Source organism: Prionailurus viverrinus, chromosome A1, assembly GCF_022837055.1.
Source record: "Prionailurus viverrinus isolate Anna chromosome A1, UM_Priviv_1.0, whole genome shotgun sequence".
Taxonomy (NCBI): domain Eukaryota; kingdom Metazoa; phylum Chordata; class Mammalia; order Carnivora; family Felidae; genus Prionailurus; species Prionailurus viverrinus.
In genome coordinates, this window is record NC_062561.1 from 27,400,885 (window position 1) to 27,418,904 (window position 18,020).

Genomic DNA, 18,020 nt, shown 5'->3' on the forward strand with positions numbered 1-18,020 from the left:
CCATCAATTAGCCAGGCGGCTTTCGGAAAGTCGGTTCAGCCTCTTGAGTCTCGGTTTTTCTCGTCTACTCTATAGTGAAAGGGCTTGACCAGACAGTCCCCTCAGTTCCATTTTCATTGTGAAAACCCAGCAGTCCTTATCATATCATTGACTTTGATCCTTCTTTTTGTTTTTCTTAATATCTACACAGAGCAAGCATCTGCCAGGACCCAGCCAGGGTGCCAAGGCTCCTGAGCTGAGCACAGAACAGTAGGTCACATATCCCTCCATGCATGTGCCCCCTTTCTGCCTCACTGGGGGGACGTTGTGTCTGCACGCAGCACTGCGGGTTTCGAGCCCCATTTCAACCCTAAGAGTGCGTGGGCAGCATGCACCCGGGGGTGGGGCAGACCATAGACAGGGCAGGATTCTGGTCAGAGAGGCGGCGCCTTCCCTGGCCACTCTCTTCTGTTTTCTTGACTAAAACCGCAACACCTCAGGTGTTTGAATGAATGATGCGATTCATCCACAAGTATTTACTGGTCCCTGTTATGTACCAGGCAGGGCACTAAGCACCTGAGTGAAATAGGAGGGGTTTCTGGTCTTCCGTGGACCACGACCCCTCTTTCTGGATGGTGTCACCATCCATGTTTCTTCTGCCTGAAAAGCTCTTTCTGAAACCCTCACTTCTTAGGAACATCTCGGCTAAACCTTTTTTTTTTTTTTTTTTTAATTTCTGCCAAGGGAAATTTGGCTTCTATGTTCCCGCTGTCGGAAAAGAATTTTATGAAGTGTTAAAATGTTTTCCGTGTCTGTGGTCGTCATTGCTATCGTTCATCCAGGAGAAAAAAATTGCCCATAACTGCTTTAGCAACTCGACAGGTTTTCTGTTTCTCCTCAAAATCATACTGATGACTATATTTGCCAATGCTTTAAGTGCTGGAAACGTTATTTTCATTAAAAAAAAAAGTATCTGTTTGCGCTCAGGGAATAAATGTCCAGAGAAGACATTAAAAAAAATTTTTTTAATGTTTATTTACTTTTGAGAGAGAGAGCATGAGCAGGGGAGGGGCGGAGAGAGGGAGACACAGAACCCGAAGCAGGCTCCAGGCTCTGAGCTCTCAGCACAGAGCCCGACACAGGGTTCAAACTCATGAACCGCTGGTTTGTGATGTGAGTCTCGAACTCACGAACTGTGAGATCATGAACTGAGCCAAAGTCAGATGCTCAACCGACTGCGCCACCCAGGCGCCCCATGAAAATATTTTTTTAATAAAAACTTTCAAATCAAGAATGAGCACAGAATTTTCTGTTTCACAGGATACCAAAGCTGATAGCAGAGGATGCTGGAAGCCTGCCAGTTCTGAGTGTTGAGCCTTTTCTGGCATCTCTCAGTCTCACTGAAAACATATCTACTGAGCCAAGTAATACCACTACAATGTTAACATGATTTTTTTTTTTTTTACTGGTAGCAAAATGAGAGACAGAAATTAAGCCTTACCCTCTGGACCAATGAGGAGCCATGGAAGGCTAGATTTTAAGAGCTAACATAGGATGTGCTAAGTAAAGCAGAGCAATTCAGGAAAGATAGAACTTTCAGGAGCTAGAGGTGAAGCCCTGCTATCTTGATATGAGCCCAGTTGTAGGGACTGGAAAGGAAGCCGCGACTAAGTGTAAGGAGGAGGGGTGGGGAGTGGTCATGGGTAGGGGGTGGGGCAGGGGGGAACAGACTATGAGGGAAAAAGTCTCTGAGCTGCTTTGGAAAGAATCCACATGCAACCATTTTTTTTTTCCCCACAAAAACTTTTTAAAGCCAAGACTCGGCTAAACCTTTCAAACTAGATCCGAGGAAGAGTGAGGTGTCTGTAAAGTCACTTTAAGGCGGAGATGACGTGTTCTGGACTTTTATGTGCAACCGAGAAAGAAGTCCCAAGTTGGTGTCCAGGCTCAAACAAAGGAAAACTGTGCCCGAGGCGGATCATGAAACAGTAGCCACAAAGTGAGAGGACTTCTATTTATTAAGGACATAAACTGCTTAGGGTTTGCGCACTCCTTCTCCGGCAGGGTAGATGTATGATCCACGAGGCCAAAAATATTTACTATTTCTTTGCGGAGAAAGCTTGCTGAAGCGTCTTCTGTAGGATCACAGAGCTAGAGAGGATATTTAGAAATAACTAGTCCAGGGGCGCCTGGCTGGCTCAGTTGGAAGAGCGTGCGATTCTTGATCTGGGGGTTATGGGTTCAAACCCCCACGTTGGGTGTACAGATTACTTAAATAAATACATAAATTTAAAACAGAAAAGAAAGGACTATAGTCCATCCCCCTTTGCCTGGGGCCTCAAACACAGAGGCTCTCTTCAGCCCACACAGCCACTTAGTGGTGGAACTAAGACTTTGCCCCAACAAGGGCTCCCTGGCTCTCCCTCCCCACTCCTGTGCCTCCCCACAGTGTTGCATTCCTAAAAGCACTCCCTCAGCCCGGCCCCACCTCCTCAGGTTTCCCCTGTTTCAGCAACAGTGATGAACAAAACAGAGTGGATTTTAGATGACCCCGTGCTAAGGGCACACACTGAGCGAAGCCCCTTCCCGTCTGGTAGACACGCAAGAAACAGGGGCCTTTTCCAGGCGCTGATTACGCTTCTCTGTCTCTCGGATTCCTCAGGACACTTTTGGAAAACGGTCCGTCAGCTTCCTGCCCCATAACAATCTCAAATATTTGGCTCCTGGGTTCTAGAAAATTCTACCTACCTAATGGACCAAGGGTCATTGGAGCCTTTCCTGCCTCCTTGGATGCTCTCTGCAAGCTGCTTCTCCCACCATGACTCAATCATGTGTACGGCTGTCTCCCCCCAGGGCTACGAGAACCAGAAGGATCTTTGGATCTGCAGCCCCTAGTACGGTGTCTGGATGTTACACTCCACCGTGCTCAGAAGACTCTGGCCCATAAGTGTAAATAGGTATACAAACGTTTATAAATGCGCTTGACCCTGGAACAACATGGGTTTGACCTGAGCTGGTGCACAGATGTTTTCAATGCAGTACATTAGTACCCTGTATTTTCTCCAGCCTCCTTTATTGTTAAGAATACAGGATGTACCACATATAACAGACCAAATACGTGTCAATCAGCAGTTTTGCTATCAGTAAGGCTTCCGGTAAACAGGAGGCTAGTAAGTTTTGGGGGAGGCAAAAGTTACCCATGATTTTTGACCGGGGGAAGGTCAGTGGCCCTCATCCCTGCATTGTTCAAGGGGTTGGATGTGCGTAATTTGGAGTTAGGTGAATGCAATTCCGCTCCCTAAGGAAGCCCCTTCAGGGCCTCCGTTCCCTGTCTGCAGAGAGAGAGGGGATTAGAATCATGGGTCCCTTTTGAATTTCACCATTTGCTAAGTATGCGACCTTGGACAAGTGTTTATCCCTCTCTGCGAATCTGTTTCTTCATCTGTGACACGGGCATAATGGAAGCACCAGCCCCAGAGGATTGCTGGGAAGTTTAAAGATCATGTTTTATTAGTTTATTTATTTTGAGATGTTAAAGGAGAGGTTCTCAAACTTCAGCACTCGTTGGAGTGACCTGGAAAGCTTGTTAAAACAGTCCACTAGATTGGTGGTTGCCAGAGGCAGAGGGTGGAGGTACAGGAAATGGGGAGAGGGGGTCAAAAGGTACAAACTTCCAGTTAATCTGAAAAACAAAACTTAGTGGGCATGAAATTAAAGTGCAATTTGGCAATAGCTCTCAAAAACTTAAAATTCAGACACTCTTGGGCTCAGTCAGTTAAGCATCCAACTTCGGCTCGGGGCACGATCTCACAGTTCGTGGGTTTGAGCCCCACGTCGGGCTCTGTGCTGACAGCTCGGAGCCTGGAGCCTGCTTGGATTCTGTGTCTCCCTCTCTGGCGGTCTGTCTCTGTCTCTCTCAAAAATAAACGTTAAACAAATTTTTTTTTAATTCAGATACTCTTTTATCTTTTCCACTGCCAAGAATTTCTTATAAAGACGTTTATATAAAAATGTCCAGGAGCACCCGCATGCCTCAGTCGGTTAAGCGTCCAACTCTTGGTTTCAGCTCAGGCCATGATCTCACGGTTCATGAGTTGGATCTCCCTGTCGGGCTCCATGCTGACAGTGTGGAGCCTGCTTGGGATTCTCTCTCTCGCCCTCTCTTTCCCTTTCTCTCTGCCCCTCCCCTGCTCACATTTTCTCGCTCTCAAAATCAACAAACTTAAAACATTATTTTAAAAAGCCCAAAGACATGTCTGAGGATGTTCATTACAACCTGATTAACGAAGGAATACCCCCAAACTATTGCAAGTTCAGTGCCAGACCACCACAATAAAGTGAGTATTGCAATAAAGTGAATCAGATGAATATTTTGGGCTCCCAGTGTATATAAGAGGTATATTGACACTGCACTGGAGTCTATTAAGCGTCCAGTAGCATCGTGTCTAAAAAAATGTACATACCTTAAATTAAAAATACTTTGTAGCTAAAAAGTGCTAACCATCACCTGAGTTTTCAGAGAGTTGTAATCTCTTTGCTGGCAGAGGATCTTGTCTGCTGTTGATGGCCACTGACTGATCAGGGTGATATATCTGCTGAAGGCTGGGCTGGTTGTGGCAGTTTCCTAAAATAAGACGACAGTGAAGCTTGCCACATCGATTGGATCTTCCTTTCACTCGTACACTTAGAAGCCATCATAGGGTTATTCGTTGGCCCAATTTCAACTTTGGTGTGTCTCAGGGAACAGGGAGCCTGAGGAGAGGGAGAGAGATGGGGGGAGAGCCAGTCAGTGGAGCAATCAGAACACTCACATCTATCGATTAAGTTTGCCATCTTATATGGGTGTGGTTCGCAGTGCCCCAAAGCAATTTCAATGGTCATCGTAACAAGTGCAATAATGATGAGGAGGTTGCAGTATTGCAATGAATTACCGAGAATGACCAAAACGTGGCACGGAGACATGAAGCGAACGAATGCTGTTGGAAAAATGATGTTGATGGACTTGCTCGACACAGGGTTGCCACCAGCCTTCAATCTGTAAAAGGTGCAAAATACCTGCGAAGCGTAAAAAAGGGAAGCGCGGTGAAAAGAAGTGCCTTTAACATGCATACGAATAGATTTCCAAGATATGTTAAGTGAGAGCGAGTTTCAGCACAGTATATACAATGTCAGCACTTTTGTGTAAGTGAAGAAAGGTTATGCTTTTTGTAATTAAAAAAAAAAGGATAGACACAGTCTATCTACTACATGCGTAAGATTTTTCCCTGGATGGAGATGCCAGAATCTGTTAAGAGTGGTTACCTTTAAAGAGAGAAACTGGATGGGAGGCAGCCAGGATGGGAAGGTAACCTTTTACTTTTCATTTTATTCCTTTTTTCTTGAATACATCTATCACTTTTATCTAGTCAATAGGGCTAATCTAGGCAGGGGGATTTATTGGATTTTAAAAGCCTAATAAATGCTGCCTGTTGTAAGGAACCATTAAAATTATAATATTCTCAGAGATTTTTGTTTTGATACTTCTCAGAATATTTGAATATATGTATTAATAAGGGGATCTCCAGTTCCTGAAATGTATTGGGATTTATACAAAGCTTAAGAAGTCACCGCCCACCTAATATCTTACCATTTATTTGAATGATGTCACCATTCCGTGCTTGCTTGAAATTTGCTAAAAGCATCCTATTTCTTTATATATATATATATATATATATATATATGTATATACGTATATATATACACGTATATATATACGTGTATATATATACGTATATACATATATATATATATATATATATATATATATATATATATATATAATTTGATCGCCACTTTCTCTCTGTCTCCGTCCACATTCCCCCAAAGAACTAAACATCCGGCCTCATCTAGCCAGGATGTTAAGAAAGGTGATGCCCGCCCGTGGTGTCGTGGCCTCGGGTTTAACACGCTGTAATGGATTCACGGTGTCACGCAGCAATGCTCTTTTTCTTCATCTCTGGAGAAAACCCCAGAATGCCCTTTTTCCTCCTCAACTTGAAATTCCAGTCCATGCCTCCCTAATAGATGGGTTTGACCGTGTTAATTCTCTATTTCCTGGGCTTCCTGCCAGACTGACTGGCAGGCTCCTGTGTGCTCAGGACCCAGACTGAGTAGGCAGGAATCTCTCTGGGAATCTCTTCTAGCAGCTTCCCCTGTCTGTGTCCGACACTAACTGCTCCTCCCTCTGGCTTTGTCTTGCTCTTGTGGGTGTCCTGAGAGCCTGAATCACTTACTACATTCCCTCTGTTGTAATTTTTCAGTCCAGAGCCCAGACTCATCAATTCTACCCTAGCTTTTAGTATTTCAAAGCAACAGGAACCAGCCAGGGTGGGGGAAGTCAACTATTTCATTTGTTACGTGCCTTAGAACATCTTTTATGAGCTCTTCATAGAGGATATGGAAAAGATGTTATCCCTTAAAGGAAAATCAAATTTCCTCTGAACCCTACAGAGTCAGGCTCTATGATGAGCCCAGATAACATTAAAAACAAAAAATTGAGGGCGCCTGGGTGGCGCAGTCGGTTGAGCGTCCGACTTCAGCCAGGTCACGATCTCGCGGTCCGTGAGTTCGAGCCCCGCGTCGGGCTCTGGGCTGATGGCTCAGAGCCTGGAGCCTGTTTCCGATTCTGTGTCTCCCTCTCTCTCTGCCCCTCCCCCGTTCATGCTCTGTCTCTCTCTGTCCCAAAAATAAATAAACGTTGAAAAAAAATATTAAAAAAAAAAACAAAAAATTGAGCTTGAAGATTTGTTTGAGGTGCTCTATTTAGGCAAAGCTACTGCCTATAAGGACTTAGCGTCTCCAGACATTTCCAACACTAAATGGATTGAAGGCTGTTTCACAGCTATTTAGCTGGAACACAACATGGAGGACTGAGGAAGTAGGTAGTCAGGGGACAAGGAAGAGAAAGGTCTGGGCTTGTGCTCCTTGGAGGAGCCTAACCTCCATCTGCCTTGCTTCCAAGGCCTTTCTGCCCCGGAGCTCAGAATTCAGGAGCCTCGTGCAGCCCGGAAATCTGAGGTTTTGTGCCTGGCACTCTGCTCCCTCCCAGAGAGCTTGTTTAAATGTGGCCTGTTTCTGGGTGAATGGATGTCCCGTGCCGAGCTTTCCTTCCCGAAAACTGAACACAAGTGCTTCTAAAGATAACGTGTCATGTTTTCTGTCAGGTGAGAAGTGTGCTCTGAATTCAGCAGATGGCCAAACATCTTGAGGCCAAACATTTTGAGGTAGGGGACAGTACTAAAAAAAAAAAAAAAAAGTTGTTACATTACTTAGTCTTATGGATTTTTTTAATTCTGAAGAATATATACATGCGTGTGCGTGTGATGTGTGTGTAGTGCCTCTTTATGTGCACACATACAAGATAATGAATAATCACTACTGGGATGTTAAATTCTTCAATAAACAAGGGGAACACCAGACGGAGGGGGCCCTGATGTCGTGGTGGTGTCCATCAGCGAACCCAAATCCAAGCCTATAAATGCCTAAAAGTTACAAAACTGAAACCTAAGGACAACCAATCGCAGGCAGGCAACTAGATTTTAAGCTGTGACCGATCCACGATCGCTTTGCTTTGCTTTGCTTCCCGCCTTTTTCCTGTGAAAGCCTGTGGCCTGTTCCCGGCTCCTGCCAGTCAGTGGAGGGCTCTTACCATTCGGCACTGCCTAATTTGATTGATTTTTGCTCAAATAAACGCTTGCAATTTCTAATCTTTTAACAAGGGGTTTGCAGCTGCAAAGAGTGATTAGCGATTTGATCAAAGCTCTGTTTATCCTTCCTTATAAGTTCACTTATACCTGCTGGATATATGTCAGGGACTCCTTTATGACATCGAAGACTGACACTCAAGCACAATTATGAAAAAGCACTTTTGAGTTTTTCATGATTCTCCAAAACCCTAATTTAGGCAAAACACTTGAAGCATAGAATTTGATGGTGGGTGGAGGGGGGTGGATAGATTTGCAAGGTGTGAAGGATAGATTTAAATTTCCTGGGGGCGCCTGGGTGGCTCAGTCAGTTGAGTGTCTGACTCTTGGTTTCAGCTCAGGTCATGATCTCACGGTTCGTGAGTTCAAGCCCCACATCGGGCTCCACCCTGACAACATGGAGCCTGCCTGGGATTCTCTCTCTCCCCCTCTCTCTCTCTCTGCCCCTCCTCTGCTCTCTGTCTCTCAAAATAAATAAACTTCAAAAAAATTTTGAAAGAGAGAAAGAAAAGAAATTTTCTGACTGAGCTCTTTCTGTTGATAGTACTTCCAAAATGTTTGAGCGTATACCTGACCCAGGCTCACATGTGGCCTTAGAACCAGAAGTCGCTGGCCCACTAGGGTGGCAAAGGCATGGGCTGGGGTGATTTGAATTTGTTCTTCTGTAAGCTGCTTTTTGGAACAAATGCCAGGGCCGCCTTGTTTACAGTTTATGTCGTCTCTGAGCTTTTAGGTAGAACTTTAAAGATTGAGTTTAGTGAGTAACTACTTGCAGTTTTATTGGGTAGAGGACCCGTAGTATTAATTATATTGGGGGGGGGGGTGTTGAGTGGCAGTCAGCTTGCTCTTCGGCGTTCCCTGCTGGAGACGACGAAGAGGGTCTGGTCTTTACCTGGGACACCAGTACCAGCGGTCATCCTGATTTATGATTTTGCAAATCTGCTGCCTTTGAATCACATTCATTAAGCCCTACTCTTTGAGGTGGTTTTTCCCTAATGATGATGGATTCCTGCTGATCCAAGCACTCTTTCCGAGTCCTTTCGTGTGCCCAAGAACTTTCATTTGCAAGAGAAATGGCTGGTTCCCGAGCGGTCTCTGCAGAAATGAGAGAAGGAAACTGAGCCATGGAGAAACCTTGAGAGTGTTTTTCAAACCTAATCGGAGTTGCAAGGTTTTTTTTATTTTTATTTGGGACGGGGGGGGGGGGGGGTGGTCGGGTCTTTACTATTTGGTATTATTTGCAGAGAAAGTACAAAACTTATTAAGAAGTATAGAGTTCGTCACATTTAGTTTTGCTTTTAATCAGTTACCCCATTGAAAAGAATACAACTGCATGAAATTGCATTAAATTGAGAAAATTTAAGACGCGTCTCTGAGTTGTGACTTCTTTCTGAACCCCCCACCTGTATTTCAGCTCCATCTGGATGACCTTCGGGCATGTCAAATTCAGTGTGTTCCAAGCAGGTCCCTTATGTTCTCTCTCCCGCCTCCCCCTGGGCTTGTTCTCCTGGTTGCTGAGGTGTCTCCCAAGCCTGAGGCATGCTAGTCTCCCCCCTCCTTCCTCATAGCAATTCAGCCACCTGTCCGATCAGCTTGCCCCATCACATGACTCCTTGCTCCCACCTCTGTTTCACTGTTCTGCCTTCACTCAAGCCTTCGTCATTTCTCCCAAACAAACCCTACTCAGATGTGCCTCCTCAGGTTACAATATAAAGTTCACCACCTGGCTTAGCATCCACTGTCCTTCTTGACCCATCCTCACTTAGCATTCGCCCTAGCCTTTGAAGTGAGGAGCAAGCATTGACTCATCGTGTAAGACCTAGTGACAATGTTGTCTCCTTTGGGGGTGTTCCCTGACTGTGCCTACCGGGTTACTTACTGTGGCCCCGTACCGTCATCCATACCTCTCTTGCATAGGATAATTATCTGCTTCTCTTCCTCTCTCCCTAGAGACTGATCCCATCAGGGGCAAGGGCTGTCTTAATCATATATTTCTAGCAATCAGTGAAGTGCTTGGTAGGTAACTAGAGGATCTCAGATGTTTGCTGAATAAATGAATGGGTGGATGAATGAATTGAACGTATGCCCCGGGATATGGTAACAACATGTTCTAGATAACTGAGATACTTAGCCTCAAACAGGAAATATCTGCAGTGGTACATAGCTTGAGTAGATATTAGAGGATCTATTTTTACCCTTGAACCTGTGCAGTATTCAGCCATTGGGTCTGTCTTCTAAGCGTTTTCCCTTCTTTATGCTTCCATGGGTATTGCTGGCCTCTCTTACCTTCCCCCTAATCTATACACACATATGTGATCATTTTCTCTCTAGTGTATCCCCTTTATTAACAGCCTTTCTTGATTGATGGCAGAATTTTGACTATCACCACCAAAATACTTGGCCTCAACCCTTACTGCCCCTTCCCCTCTTGATAACACAGTTATTACTTTTCTTTCTTTCTTTAACTTTCTTTCTTTCTTTCTTTCTTTCTTTCTTTCTTTCATGTTTATTTATTTAGAGAGAGAGTGCAAGCACAGGGAGGGGCAGAGAAAGAATCCTAAGCAGGCTCCACATTCATTGTGGAGCCCGATGTGGGGCTCGATCCCATGACCCTGGGATCATGACCTGGGCTGAAATCAAGAGTCGGATGCTCAATCGACCGAGCCACCCAGGTGCCCCTCTGTTCTCACTCCTCTAAATGATGCCTCTTAAACAGCTCTACTCTGTGGGGTCATATACTCTTTTAACAGTCCCATAATTCCCACCCCTGAAATCTCGCCTGACGGTGCATTTCACCACTGCAGATTGGGCTGACTACTCTGTGTTGCCCAAGCAAAAGGAAGCTGAAATTCCCCCTGACCTCAGCCCACATGCGGACAAAACAATAGGAAGCCCAGGCAGTGAGGCTGAACCAGCTCCTCTCCACCTGCCATGCTGCATTGGAGCCAAGCAGAGCCCGGGGAGGTGGCGGTCAGGTGAAAGTCAGCACCTAGAGCAGCACAGTGTGGCTACTCTGGCAGCATGACTTCCTCCAGACGAGGTCGGGGAAGGGAGCCGCATGCGCCCCTGGCGACCGTGAGCTAAGGTGATAGCACCTCCTCCTGGTAAAGTTGAGTGCACCAAGTTCATCATGTGACGTGATGATAAAATTTGATAAATAAGGAGATTTGGAGTTGGGATTCTCTCGAGAGAGAAAAGGGGGAACATAAAAGCCTCTGTGAAAATTACCCATTGATTGGGAAGTGGTTGCTCATGAGCGTTGGAAGATATTGACAATGTGGTAAGTGAACAGCATCTACTTTCTTTCTCTGCTCCATCATATACTTACTTATTCTGTGTGACAATTTTTTAAGTTGTGGCACCAGGTGTTGTTCTGTGGGGATTACTCCATTACTCTTTGCCATACTTTGGACACCTGGAAGATTTGGAAGAGCTTTGATGCCCTTTTTTTTATAATAGAGCCTTGGGAATCACTTAAGAAGGATTTATGTTAGAGTTTTAGCATCCATGAGAAGGTAATTCTAACTGGGCCTTCCTAACTAAATATTCAGAAATTCAGGTTTAATCATATGGTTAATTCAGTGCTATAATTTCCTTAATCCCATGCTTACTAGATCGATAACTGTTTAAGAAAGATTGGATCTGCAGTTGGTTGGCCCCACCCCTAATAGCTATATAGCTTTGTTCAGGGCCCCACAGGTTTATCATTCCAATAGCACTTTGCCTGGAAACCAAAAAAATGCTAAATGCAGCCAAAGTGAGAGAGTTAGAACTTCAAGGGGTGTGGGAGGGCAGCCTTAGGAAAGTGAAAATGGCAGAACAGAATGGTATGTGGTCTTGATGAACTACTAGGGAGCAGGACGTCAGGCCGTGTTGAAATGAGATCTGCATGCCTGTGCGGCTGGTTGGGTGAGCCTTGGTCTGTCTTGAAGTGGAGACGATTGCTCCTGTTCCCTGCCAGAGGGCTGGAGGGCTGGCTGCAGAGGGTGTGGGGGGGTGGGGGGTGGGTAGAGGGGAGAAAGGAGCCAAGGAGTAAAAATGGCCCTTGAGATTGAGGGGTGATATGAAACACCTATTGGAACTTGGACCCGGTAATGTCTTCAGAGGACTGCAGTTGAGTCCTTGAGATGGAGACCAAAAGAGAAAAAGATGTATGTGTGGCTCTCCTTCATTCAGCCGCCTCGCCCCGGCTTCACTTCTAAGCCCCCAACCCAGGCATCTGTATGCCAACACCAGATCTTTATCCATAGATCTAGGTATGTAGACATACCAAGTCACGGTTTTAAATGAAAGCTGCAGAATCTTGGAAGCAGATGCCCATGAGCTCTACCCAGTTGTATTTTAGAATTTGTTTTAACCTAAAGTTGTGGAGACAGACTTGAAGGGAGACATCCCCAGCCTTGCTAAAATGTAAGTACAAAAAGGCACAAATTGGATGGATATCGATGATGTTATTTCTACTATGACATCATCCATAGACTCCTAGTGTCTTTGCTTTGCTTCCCTATAGTGATCACAACATAAATTACTTGTCTTGTTTGACTTCCTTGTTCACCAAAGTTGAGCAGATTGTGGCCGTTTTCAACGCTTCTACCAGACAAAAAGCTTGGGACCATTTCTCGAAAGCTCAGCGCAAGAACATAGACATTTGGCGAAAGCATTCTGAGGTTGGTGATTTTATTATTACTTTTTAACCACCATCACACAGCTGGATTGGCAGAGAATAGTGTGGCTGCAGCCATTTCGGTTTTTGTCATAGCGGGCAGCTGTCCTGCCATTGTCCTGTCGCATTGTCAGCTCTAAATCCAGCTCAGATGTGTGCCTTATCCAGAAAAGCAGCTGACTTAATGCTTAGAAAACAGAGTGCTTTTCTCCCCCTGCAAAGGAAGAAAGGCATCTCTGCCATTGATAGCAAAGAGCTCGGAAATAAGCCAACACGTGTTGCTTGCATATTCTGAAGAAAGGTGTAATGTAAAACAGAAGACTAGCTTTTAAATAAATACAGAGGGTTGGTTTTTTTTTTTCAGTGTTCTGCAACTGATGGTGATGGTTTGCTCTTTGGGCTAGAAATGGCTAGCATGCCTTTCTTCTGTGCCTTCTCTTTGTAAACGATGCCTTAGTGCCCTATGCTGGCCGGCCAATTATATAGCCAGTCTCCCCAGGGCACCTTTCCCCAGGGGAGTGAATGTCTAGGCTAGCCAGGTCCACCCTTCCGCATCAGTGCTTGACGTGTGAGTATCTACCCCAAGGAAAGAGGCCAGAACTTGACCTTTCTCACCACCTAGAAGGATCAGAATGTGTCATTAGTCATTGGTCGACCAGCTGTTCTTTTTAACTCCACAGTGTAGCGTACGCTTTGAACCTGTAATTTAAAAGTAAGTATGCTATCTTTGCTTCTTCTGCCGCTGCTTCTTTTTTGAACGAGAGAATGTTTTCCATTTGGATGCCTCTCTATCACTAGCATGTTAGTACTAAAGTTCTCTAAATGATACTCCCCTCTTTCAAAATCTCAAAACTTCTAGAAGGTAAGGTTGGTTTATGCAACGATTTGGGCTCACACTTGTAAAATAAGTGTTTTATGTAGAGTTTGAGGAACCACCAAGCACTATAATATCAATCATTTGGGTAGCATTTTAAGTGCCCATTAACTAATGCTAAATTACAGCTAAATACCAATGGCACGAGATCTAACATCCACATGAATACCAAATGAATTCTTGATTATCACTGTTATTATGGCCAATCCTGAATGACTTCACAATAATGGGACACTTAACATGCTGGTGCAATTTATTGTTAAGAAGGCCATTTTTTGCTTTCTTCACAAAGACTTAAGAAGGTGGCTGGTGACTGATGTAGTTCCCTTCCTCTGTTCAGGATTTTGAGTAAGGAGGAAGTGGGCTTTCTCTTTAATTTTTCAGGAGCCAGAAAAACAAAGGGCGCTTACCTGCTGCTCGTCCAGACACTGAATCGCGAGCTGAGTCAAGGCTGATTTTCGGGAGGAGAGAGTCCTCGTTTGTGATGAAACAGACAGATTGAGGGCTATGCAAACACAAACTGAAATCCATAAACTATGATTCAGATTTGGGAGTGACTGGTCTATGAATTGTTCACATATACATCTGTGTACATTCTTTTCCTTCACATAAAAACCACACATGATTAACAGAAACGTTAAGAGAAAGGCAAGCAACATGATGCTAAATAATCTGGGCATGAAAAGGCTGTCATTACTACGTGAGTGTTAGCAAATATCGGTTATTGATCCAAATCACGCTTCCCACGTGCCTGCTCCCCCTGCCCACCCCCACCCCCAGCCCTGCCTCCCTGATGGTCCTGCTGCTGAGCAGGGCACACAAAGACTTCCAGCTTTGTTCCAAGGAAGACCGCTTGCTTCGCTCGGTACACACGGAGAGGCAGACGTGGATGCACGCAGTCCTGAAAGGTGCTCCCGCAGAGGGGCTTTGCGCCTCCCTGCCACTCCTCCCACCTCTTTTGATATACTAGGAAATAGAATTCTAAATTACCTTTGATTTTCTCCCCTCCATGTCGCTTAATTGATTAAATACCAGTTGGTAATTTAACATTGTGGATGATTTCTCTGTTGCGTAGAAGCTTGATAATTGGCTTGATTTGTTCTGCGTTCCCATGTACAGCATCTGTTAATTATCTGCAACACCTTTACAGATTTATGAGAGTGCACTAGTGATTTACTGCTGAACCAGAGGCACCCTGTGGAAACACCCTCAGGTTTTTTTTCCCCTCCCCAATTTTTTTTTTCTTGCCAACACCCTTCCCCGCAAGAACCGCTACAGTATGACAATCTGTCATTAATTGTGGGGACTAAACCACAGGCCCTTTCGGCCTCATTTATTCTTTCCACTTGACTTTTCCTTGTTTCAAGTATTTTCAAACCACCTCTTTGGGAACCGGGTTCTTTGTCCGCGGAAAAATTAGCTGTACACAACCTAAACGCTTCCCCACTAATCACATGTGACATATGCCTCCAAGACCCACTGGTGTTATTTAAGGTGGAATTGGTACCTCTTTCTACTGGGGGTCATGGCCAAGTGAGGAGGCATTGCCCATCACCCCGGTGACCTCTCAAGACTCCCTGTGATGGGTATCCCTTTCCCAGGAACCTTGACGCTCTGCCCCCTCCCGTTTCCCTGTCCTCTGCAGTGGTGATTCCCATTGCTCAGAGCTGACCATGCAAATACTGTTAGCGGTAAATAATTTCCTTTTTTTCCGCCCTACTACCAAAGTTACAATCTGTGAGCTAAGGAGGAGAGGAGAAATCAGAGAACCTATCACACAATAAAATATCACATCCATCAAATGGGCACTAGAAATTTGTTTAAAATCGTGCCATTAATACATTAGGTGTTATAATTTATTTTTATTGTTATTCATAGGTTCATGATAAAGCAAAACTATCTTAACTATGTGGTTTTTATTTAGAGACTTCAACTTCAATGGGGGGGGGAAGAATAATGCAGTCATTTCATTGTTGTTGTTTTGAGGACAGTACATGTAAGAGAATAGAATTGGTAAGGATTCACAAACATAGGCTATTCAGCTTAGTACAAAAATAATAGAATTACTTACCATAAACAACTGTAGTGTCCTGACTTCTAGGCAAGGTAGTGCCTGAAAACACATCAGAAATGTGTTTTGATTCTTTCCTTTTTACGGTGTGCTTTCACATATACTCTTGCATTCAAGCAGCCTTGTATTACTGTTGCCCGTTTTATAAAATGTGAGGAGACAAAGACTCAAAGAAAGTAAATGCCTTTGACTGCAGTCACTCCTCTAGTAAGTAGAGAAAGTAAGACATGATCCTAAGATCTTTAAGTGATGTCAAAACAACCAACACAACAGAAACACTAAACCCCTACATGATAATGTGAAACGCCAAAAAGGTATCTGTTTTCATTGGTCCTCCAGCATCTTTTGAAATGTGCCATTTGGATACCTGAATAGTGAGTGTGTGTGTGTGTGTGTGTGTGTGTGTGTGTGTGTGCGTGTGTGATCACACACAGGCACATACACACATGCAGGGGCACCGTTTTGCGTGAAGGGTAGTAGTTGTCCACATTATCAACTTAGCAAACCAAGCGTTTGGCACGATGGTAAGGAGCTTTACAGGCATTCACTTATTTCCTCCTCAAAACTATTATCATCAACAGAATTCCAATAAGCAAATCAAGGTCAAGAGAAATGAGGAAACATTTGTGAATTGACACGGTGTGTCAGTGGTCGACCAGGCCTTTTATAAATGCCACCGTGCATGTATCTTATCGTTAGCTCTGAGCCACCACTGTGCCAGTCATGACAATAGGCATTTCTGTGGAATCCTCCTAGGTGATGTTATCATCCCCTTTTTTGGCAGATGAGGAAATTGAGACTCAAGAGATTAAATAATTTGCTCAAGGCCCCTTGACTAGTCTTTATCCCTGGATCTTTCCGCTCCCCATACGCTCAGACCTTCATTCTAGATGACGCAGGGCAGTGGTTGGGAGGTGTAAAAGCTTCAGATTCTAAGCGTTCGTATGGGCATCCCAGTACACCAAAAGACCATTGAGAAAAGGTAGGTTGACATGTGTGCGTGACTCTAACATCCCCGTATATTCTACTTTCAGGAGCTCCGGAACGCTCAAAGCGAGCAGCTTATGGGTATCCGCCGCGAAGAAGAAATGGAAATGTCAGATGATGAGAATTGTGACAGCCCGACTAAAAAAATGAGAGTCGATGAATCAGGTAAGGCTGGTGACTGCCACACACCTGTGAGGCATCCTAATGATCTTCCAGATCTCACATGAGGCGTATGTACTAGGAAATGGCCGCATAACTCACTTTTATTTGAGTTATACTAAAGTTTCATCTTTGAGTGACTCTGCCTTTTATTAATAGAACTTTAAACTCCTTCTTTGGAACACGGTGATTTAAATTGGTCCACTTGTTTCTGTGTCCATATATCTGGGGCTGTTGCACTTTCTCAGGGATATTTGCCTATTCCCATAAAAATCCTTTTCCAGAGGGTGGCAACCACCGCTGATGCTGAGATACAGATAAAATTTGGTCTCAGTCTGTGTGCTTCTTACATGGGAATTGTTTAATCCCTAAAGAAGCTTTCTAGCCTCTGAGCCAATGTGCTGGAGAATTAGACATTTTTCCAATAAACGTTCCCTAACCTGTAATCAAAGCGGTGGCCTCATGTGGTACCAAGAAAGGGGCATCACTCCTGAGTTGGAAAAAGGAGAGAAGCTTAGAGAGAACCTTGCTTTTCGTGCTCCGCCTACACTCAGATGCTGATTGAAAACTCTCTCCCCGAATTAGATGCAAATCTCTTGGCATTACAGGCAAGAAAGATGCTCAATCAGATATGGGAGACACCAAGGGAGATTGCTTGCTCGTCCGAGGGGAAGCGTGTTGTCTCAAGGGCCTGGGAAGGACCACAACTGCCACCATTTCCAAAAAAGAAAATCAGAGGAATAGCATGGAGATTTGACCTGTCTCCTTCGACGTACCAGTGAATAAAATACTCACCCACCTCAGGCTCTTTAACAGAATCAAATGGCCAGGAACAGAGGATCTTTGCTAGTGTGTCCGTAGAAGCCAAAACCAAGACTCCAATACTCAGGTCATCAAGATTGCAAAGTGGTCAGAGTGCTCCCTTTCTCTGGGGTTCAGCGAGTGCCAGGGCCATGAATGATGATCACAAGAAAATCCTTTTCTTTTAGGCATACTTAGAGGGAGTTCAATTTCCCTAGCGCAGTGGTTCTTTCAAGTGTGGTCCCGAGTCCAGCACCATCAGGCACCTCTGAGGAATTTGTTAGAAATGTAAATTCTTGGACCCTGCTCCATCCCCAAGGAATCAGGAACTCTAGGAGGCAGGGGTGGGGATGTGAGATCCAGAAATCTGCGATTTAAATTCTCCAGGGAATTCTGAGGCGCGCTAAACTTTCAGGACCACTGCCTTAGAAAATTTCCCTTTCATCCTCAAATGCCACTCATTTAAATCTTTCAGAAGCTTAGCAGAAAAGAAGGCACCGTGCCACTAGTTTTTGAAGCCAAGTATCTTTTGTCTGAAAAATGAACCTAGCATTTATGTGTCAGAGTACGTCTCTTGTTAAGTGGAAATGAGATTTCTCAGGACTGATCATTGGGCTTGGACTTATTTATTTGAGGACGGCAATTTCTGTCCCGCAAGCCTGCGTGTATCAAAAGCAAAGAGCAAGTTTTAGTGTGAACTTCTTACATTTAATGAGCGCTGCTGGTAAATAAATAAATAATTTT

The 18,020-nt window shown here is 44.5% G+C and overlaps 1 protein-coding gene across 5 annotated transcripts in view; it reads left to right on the forward strand.

The window, feature by feature from the left end:
- Window positions 1-18,020, forward strand: part of ENOX1 (ecto-NOX disulfide-thiol exchanger 1) — a 552,986-nt gene that overhangs the window by 418,937 nt on the left and 116,029 nt on the right. For all 5 annotated transcript variants that reach the window (XM_047876641.1, XM_047876659.1, XM_047876649.1 and 2 more), the window contains 2 exons: window positions 12,282-12,388; window positions 16,364-16,481. In XM_047876641.1, coding sequence (XP_047732597.1) covers window positions 12,282-12,388; window positions 16,364-16,481 — 225 coding nt within the window. The remainder of the gene's footprint in view (window positions 1-12,281; window positions 12,389-16,363; window positions 16,482-18,020) is intronic.